The sequence below is a fragment of the Teleopsis dalmanni genome, chromosome 1, assembly GCF_002237135.1.
Source record: "Teleopsis dalmanni isolate 2A chromosome 1, ASM223713v2, whole genome shotgun sequence".
NCBI classification, from domain to species: Eukaryota; Metazoa; Arthropoda; class Insecta; order Diptera; family Diopsidae; genus Teleopsis; species Teleopsis dalmanni.
In genome coordinates this window covers 63749423-63757882 of record NC_051846.1, presented here as the reverse complement: position 1 = coordinate 63757882, position 8460 = coordinate 63749423, and the positions used below count along the sequence as shown (strand labels likewise).

Genomic DNA, 8460 nt, shown 5'->3' with positions numbered 1-8460 from the left:
ATGGTTAATATATATGTACATTAAAATATAATGATGTGAAAACAACACAACGGCTTCTTTCGCCGTTGTCCACAAAAATCGTTGTCAACGCAATTTATTCTTGACGTCCCGGAACAAAAAGAAATCATTGGATGCCAAATCGGGACCGAAATCAGTACGAAATCAGGTCATCAACTTGATGACCCATCAAGTTGTTAGACGAAATGTTTTATCACTCGCATTGTCTTGATTGAGAATGCTACGACGGCGATAGTTTGTTTTCCATGTTATACTGAAAACTTTCGTTTTCAGTTTTTGCACAGCATCAATGTTTTTTGGCACAACAACTGAACAACTGATTTTGGACGACCTTCACTGACTGACGAATTTCTTCAATGAACGAACTGCGGCCACGATTAAAATCATTATACAAGTTCCAGCGTTTCACAGTGGCAAAGGATGGAGCTCCATCGCCAAATGTGGAAGTAAATTGATTGATATACTCTTGTCTTGATAAGTTACGTAGAAAGTCATAATAAATCATCGCACGAAAACTTTCTCACATTAATTTCATTTTTTAGCAAACACTCAATTTACATTGTAAATAATCACTGTAATAACACAAATAACGTTCTTTTGCAAAAAGTCTAAGGTAGGTTATGTTAAATAATGTCAAACTTTCGTATGTGTGGAAACGTCAGACGACATCTGACAACAATCAGTGTTGCCAAGGCTCAAAATATAAATATTGATATTGATATATACATTGATATATATGTTGATAGATATTGAAATACTGACTCGTTCAGATATTGTTGAAATATGTCATCGCTAATGCAATGAAACCAACATATCAATGAAATTGTATTTTCAACATTTCCATTTAGATATCTATAAGTAACAGATTTCAATAGAAACGGCTGAGGGTGAATAATGATTTCAGGACGTCACAGTTACTTTAAAATAATGATGTTTTAGTAAAAAATGAACAACACTGTGCTATGAAGGGGAAGAAATTAATTAAATACTTAGTGTTTTCGAGTGTAAAATTCTAATCCTCATAAGCATATAAATGTGAATAAACAATCAATAATACAAGCCCCTGGAATTGGAGACCAGAGAAGATAGTACAGATTCGTACAACTTTTTAATACATATGTACATCTAAAATCTGTTGTAATAGTTCTCGCTCTGCTTCTAACTTGACAGCTCACTGCAAACGCAAGATATAAATTTTCTTAGAATTTAAATATAGGAGAAAGGAAAAATTTGTGAATACCGATACTATGTGATGAAAATGGTTAGTAAAAATAGTAAGAACTTTTGCTCCATTTATTATCAATATAAATTTGTTTTTTTATAAAATATATTCAATGTCCATTACAAAATAGATTTTAATATATAATTGTCTACTACATTAGCTGATCTATTAATGAATGGCTACTAACATCCATAAAACTGAACTTGCTCATGAATTGTCTAAACTTAGATTTCGACATAATATCACTAATTCTGACATCTTCATCACAAATACTAGAAGGCGAAATAGTAGACCAAGAGTGTTCATCCTCGTGTTTAACTCTAGTCATCGGCTTCTTATCAGCTTCACATGGGCATTCATATTCCGAATTGATTATAGCCAGTTCCCTTCTATTTAATCTAAGTATTTTTTCACAGTCCTCCTCATCAGGTAGTACCAACTCCAAATCATCACTTACACGACACAGTTTTTCAATCCACTTTACTTCTTTAGGGTCACATACGAAGCGGTTATGAACTAAAGGTGTTTTTCTATCTACTATAAAACGAGATTGTGGATTATAAAATCCTTCACCAGCATCAATTTTTTCATCAGGTATTATTTCTGGATCTTCTGTTAATGTAAGTAAAGAATTAGGTCCAACCGGTTGTGCACCTGTAAGTAATTCACTAGGGTATAGACGATTACTACGAGTTAAATATACCCAGTCATTGAGGGCAACGCCGCATTTCTTAATATTGCGCTTAAAACACAATCCATCGGGAAATACAAATTTTTCAACGTTTACAAGGCGACCTAAATCAAATATTACCTTGAATTTCATTTTATAGGGAGCGGATAGTTCGAATATTCCAGAACCGTGAAAGACGCCCCTATGAAAATACCCTAGGTAAGTACTTCCATCTGGGAATGTGTAACGTCCATAATATTCCATATTATTAGTAGTGGTATTGTAAATACCTTCATAGTAACTGCCGGTGATGAAACTTCGGTTTTGGTTCATTTTGGCTGTGAGTTGTTTAGCGACAAATATTTAAAATAAATTAAATAAGACGGAAACATTCAAAAAAAAAAAATATTTCAATTCCTAAATGTTGTCGATTTTTGATAAGACAAATACATATTTTTTATACAACGTTCTTAATAACAATTAATACAATATATGAATATGAATGAAATGTAATTCAGTGATAATATGATGTGAAAATTGGTTAGAAAGAAAAAGATCATTTTTGTTTACCAAGTAAACCTGATTTCATATCTGGACTAATAGCATATATCAGTAATGGTCAATTATAGAGCTTAAATTTTTGTTTCACATTGTTACTCACATATTCTAAGCAAAACATTTACAATTTATGTGCGTATTTAATAATACATCTCATATCTAATAGATATCTAATTGAGAGATGGAACTATTGAAGTCATTCAATGAATTATTTAGAAAAAAATGCATCCATAATGTGATCAAATGTCAAATGTCGTCGTCTTTTCCGATAAATAATTTCTGGAACTCATTAATAATTATTAATTGTTATAACATAGTTTTTTTTTAAAATGAATTAATACAAAAATAATATCATATTACCACTGTATTTCATTTTATTTATTTCTTATAAAAAACATTACACAAAAGTTAAAACTTTAACTTTTTATTAAAAGTTAGGAAAGCATTTGAATCCAATTTTATCGATATATATATTTTGTATCTAATTTATTATAAATATCGGAAATTTACCAATTCTCCAGCAAAATGGAACAAAACAAAGGTTTCATTACAGGCAGTTACTATCAAGGCATTTATAATACCGCTACCAATGACATGGATGGTTATGGTTATTATACGTTTCCAGATGGAAGTACTTATCAAGGGCATTTTCGAAAGGGTGTCTTTCACGGTGTTGGTGAGTACTATCTTGCCGCTCCCTATAAAATGAAATTCAAGGTAATATTTGATTTCGGTCGCCTTATAAAGATTGAAGAAATGGAATTTGAAGATGGATTACGTTTCAACTGCCATGTTCGGAAGCATGACATTATCACTGGTAACTGGAAATATTTAACTCGTAATAATCGCCTATACCCCAGGGAACTACTTGATGGTCCACAACCAATTGCACCAAACCCTTTACTTACAGTAACAGAAGACACAAAAATATTACCTGATGATACAATTGATGCTGGTGAAGGATTTTATAATCGCGAAACTGGTTTCATAGTAAATAGAAAACAACCTTTAACTTTTCATCGTTTCGTATGTGACCGCAGAGAAGTTAAGTCGATTTTAAAACAATGTCGGGTAAGTGATGATTTGGAGTTGGTGATACCTGACGAGGAGGACTGTGAAAAAATACTTAGATTAAATAGAATGGAATTGGCTATAATCAATCCTGAATACGAATGCCCATGTGAAGCCGATAAGAAGCCGATGACTAGAATTAAACACGAGGATGAACACTCTTGGTCCACTATTTCGTCTTCTAGTATTTGTGATGAAGATGTCAGAATAAGCGATATATTACTAAATACTAGAATTGCAAAAGACATACCTATTTTTGACAGTGTAGGTTCTTATGATCAGTCACTAATACGTCAGAGGCCATAGCATTTTTACAAATGATTTTATAACAGGAACTGAATTTTTTTTGTATAGCGTAGTTTTATTATGTAACAGTAGTGTATTTATAACTGTATGTATAAAGAAGTGAAAGATTAGGTCTATAGCTTTAATCCTCACCAATTTTTTACTCAAACTATTTTAGGTGAAATACATTTTGATATCCTGGTATTTAATAACTGAGTTTTAACATTCAGTGTCAGGCCGTTAACATAAGAAAGTTAGTTTCTTACATGTGTACATCGATCGCTTGGTGATAAAAAATTTATTAATAAAAAATTATACCTATAATACTAATAGGCACGTATTTATCAATATACGCAAATGTACAACTGCATGCTTTTATCAGAAATTAGCAGATATAGAAACAGGAGATAAGAAAATATAGCTGTGGCAAAGTCGAACTATAAAATTTTTCTATGGAGAATGTGATCTTCTAAGACTCATTCGGTATTATTTTACTGATAATATCGTAGCAATAACAATCAATTACTTGTAATCATATTTATGGAGAACTGTCTTTTCATAAACAAGCAATAACAGATTTGATTTATGAATAACCATTCATCAATGAATTTTTTATATTTAAAATTTCTGTTTTTGAGAACACTTGTTCCTTTTCATTGTGATCATCTTCATTTCCAAAAATACTTCTAAAATTTCTGGAATTCAATTGATGCAGGATCCAGGATAGCAGAAATTGTTACCAGATATATGTTTTTATAGTATACACTATTTTAATTGTTTAAACCCAGAAATTTTCGTATGAACATGGTATGTATAAATATAAGAAAATTGAAATGTTTTACTAATGATCAAATAAGTACCATAAAATTGAAACTTAGTAAGTGAGTTTAAAGAGAATAAATATTTTGTATTCATAATTTTCTATAAAGCCAAACAAAGCATGAAACTTGTAATAAAAACATTCATTTGGAAAGTGCTTGGTTATTGGAAAACCTCATCAAATTTGAGTAATCGAATCGATATTTGGAGTACAACTAATTTTTCCAATAATCTTTGAAGAGGTTGTCCTTATGGCAACCATGTAACTTGTATGCGGGCTGTTAAGTGAAACTGAATGTCATACAAGAAGCAACACCGATTTTACTTGAAAATAGTGGATGCATCCAGTAATCATGATGTGTATGTAAAACTTCTTTGAAGCCATTTCATCCATTTCTTCGAAAATATTTTTAAAGATCGACATACATTAGGTTTAATAGTGGTACAAGTACGTCTCTATTTCTTTAAGAAATATTCATTGAGCGGCAGTTCTATGTATATACAAGAAAGTCTATAACTCTTAAATATTCCTTGTTAAGCAAGTATAAACTATACACTTGCCTTCCTACATTTTTGATTCTTTACTGTAATATACAATAATATGTATGATGTATAGTTTACTCATTTCTTCCACCTAAGACATAGCTCAGTCATATAATATTAAGAATATTATAAATAAATTATAAAAGACTAGGGAATCAGTAACTTTAATAACATTTCTACCATAAACACGTATTTTTATTCCTTATTTCTGTTTTGAAATTAGAGATCTATAAGTTTGTATCTGTCATTGTATGTTTGAATTTATGTATAGTAAGTGCATTTTAAAGAAAATTATATTAATTAGAGCTCAAATATGATTGGGTACGACTTCACACATGGAAGTTATAATAATTATATATCTATCTCGTGTTAGTGTATTTTGTTGTTAAAGAAGAAATTCTAGATTTTATTGCTCTTCGTTCTTAACGCCTGTTAAACAATTATAGTTAGTTTTTGCCAATTATTGAATGGCTCAGAACATTTATTTTTATTAATCACGAAGTATCGGTAAAGTATGCTGGGAAGCTACCAATACATCATTCCTTACACTTATGTTAGTTAATATTATAAGTGGTTACTATTGTTTGCAACGTTCCAATCGTAATTTGATCAATTTTGAAATAAAACATTTAGATTGTTCCTCATATTCTTAAATAAAAGTACATATGAACAAGTTTAGAATAATTAATATAAAACTAATTCGATATGCTTAAGTTATTTCATTTTATTTTATGGGAACTATATACAATGAAATCAGTTCTAGAAATAATTTCGATAAAAAAATATTCTTGAAGATGGTTTGTTCACATATATGTAACTAAATAAGATTATGTTTTTAAGTTTTTTTTTATAATTTTTAATATAAAAATAAACTAATATACTAATAGGAACTTACATATACATATAGAAATACGCGAATGTACAATTTTATTATGCTTTTCTCAGAAAATACTAAATATAGTAACAGGAAATAAGAAAATATAGCTGAGACAAAGTCATATAATAAATTCTTTCTATGGAGAATTTGTTCTTCTAAAGGTCAATCGGCATTATTTTATTGATCATGTCGATGTTTGTTTGTAGCAACAACAATACATTACGTATAATCAAATTTATTGAGAATTGTCTTTTCATAAACAAACGATATCAGAATTGATTTTTAATTAACCATTCTTTAATGACATTCTTTAATGAATTTGCCCCTTTTATAATTATTCTATTCATATTCGTATCTCTGTATTGTCGACAACTTTATTTATCGAATCTAACTAACTGACTAAACTTCACTAAACTCCAACCAAAACTTTTTCTGAAACAAATATCTAACATTAGTTTTTGTTATTCTTGTTAGTTTTTCAGTGTAGCTACGATTTTATATTTCTGGAATTAATTTCATCACAATATTATATATGTATATATTGTTTCGTTGACATTCACAACTCATCTTCGGTGCTATTTTTGATTCCTGCACTCTCTGCTCTGTTCTCTTAAAATCACAAACAAAACAGAAACTCTTTTTTACAATAAAAAACAAGTAACTCAGAAAATAAGCAAATCAATTCCAATTACCGTTCAATATGTCCAACACTGTAAGTAAAGTCATTGTAAACATTTCTGCAATGATCAGCAAGGAAAATAGTCAAAAATCGAACTTACCTTTAGCAACACCCCGCGAACCGCCATCCAAAAGTTGAAATTAAAAAACCGTTGTTTTAATAAGCAATGCCGCAAAGGTGCTGGGAATAAGAGAAATTCAAGATCACCACCAGCTCTGCACTCCCCCCGTTGCATTTGCAAATAATGCACATAATAATCAGTTCTCGTTGGATGCGAAGTATGTTCAGTTATCTCGTGGAATTGATGCTAAGAAAAATTATTTCATAAAAACTTTTTTGGTGTTTTGTGAAATTAGTTTCAATGAATTAATCGGGAATTTTATTTAAAATTATTATTGGCGTGGTTAGTAAATTGTGTAAATAATTTACCGCGGTCTTGTTAGTGATTTAGGCGTAAGGATATTCAGTGAAATCCGTTGTGAAAAAGATTTTATATTTGAGAACAACAACTCCAGTGGACCATCAGGTCATGGAGATCATGGATGAAGTTCCATTACATAAAGAAGAAAGGAAGAGTTCATCTTTTCAGATGTGTTGTCTGGTTCAATTTTAATAAAAGAAATGTATTAAAAGTTATGAAATCTCGATTCAAAAGCAAGAGTGGTAAGTCCAGTAAAAATTATTCCGCTTAAACAGATTTTCCATAAAAACAGAAAAACATTATTTGAGTTACCATTTCTATTTAATATTTTTCAATTCAGTTTAATTTATAGTAAAAATTATAAAAAAAACTTAAGAAATATATTGTGTATCAGAGAGTCCAAATTAAAGACACTATGATCTCTAGAGTCTTATGACTAATTTATTTATGAATCTATTTTATTCTAAGTAATTATGCATTTGTTGTGTCAAAATTATAAATATACAAAATAGAAATGTTACAAGCTGAAAACTGACTAATTCAATGAAAAACACAATTTACCGATATCAGAAAGCACAGACCTTAGGAGTCCTATAAGGTACTGTTAAAGGTTATACCTAAAACATCCAACTAGAAAACTATTTTCATATTAGAAATTAACAAAATATTATAATGAACAGAAAAATATGAATAAAAAATTGTATATATACTTAATACAAGTATTTACCAATAAACATTTAAATGCTTCATACCAACTTCTCCTTTGGCTTTGTAAAATGTAGAAACTTCAGCCTACGTATTATATGAGTCTAAGAGTCCTCTGCAGTCAACAAATATCAGCTCAAAACACATACCGTTTTTCTTATGACCATCTAACACAATTACTTTGGTGACAAAATATATCTTTAAGAGAGAGGTTTGTGCGACTAAATATTTATAATAATGTTAGTAACATAGTTATGACAGAAGCAATTCATGTTAGAGTTACTCACAGAAGAAATGATTGGGTCTGTTAAACAACTGCATTTATACTTCTGCCCTTTGTTACCCTTTTTCAGTTCCGTACTGAATTCAATATAAAATTTGCAATAAAAAGATATATTCAAAAGGAATAAATAAGTGCTTGGAAATCACATTTCAGTAAATGCAGAGCTATTGCTAATTCTGACAAAACACATTAAATGTAGAAATATGCAATATACTTGGAAGTCATTAATAAGTTATTCACCATACTTGGTAGAAAACAGTAGAAGAGAAGATTTGAATGTTCCTTAGACTCAACAACTGCAAAATATTT

The 8460-nt window shown here is 29.8% G+C and overlaps 2 protein-coding genes across 2 annotated transcripts; one reads left to right on the top strand and one right to left on the bottom strand.

Annotated features, from left to right (window-relative positions):
* Positions 1 to 1391: 1391 nt before the first annotated feature.
* Positions 1392 to 2243, bottom strand: LOC119682771 (MORN repeat-containing protein 5-like). The gene has a single exon (XM_038096282.1). The coding sequence runs from the start codon at positions 2241 to 2243 to the stop codon at positions 1392 to 1394; it is 852 nt and encodes a 283-aa protein (XP_037952210.1).
* A 633-nt stretch (positions 2244 to 2876) lies between these two features.
* LOC119669646 lies at positions 2877 to 4163 on the top strand. Its single transcript, XM_038079631.1, has 2 exons — positions 2877 to 3144; positions 3216 to 4163. Exons 1-2 carry the CDS (start codon positions 3058 to 3060, stop codon positions 3843 to 3845), a joined length of 717 nt encoding a protein of 238 aa, XP_037935559.1. The 5' UTR covers positions 2877 to 3057; the 3' UTR covers positions 3846 to 4163.
* The last annotated feature ends 4297 nt before the right edge of the window (positions 4164 to 8460 follow it).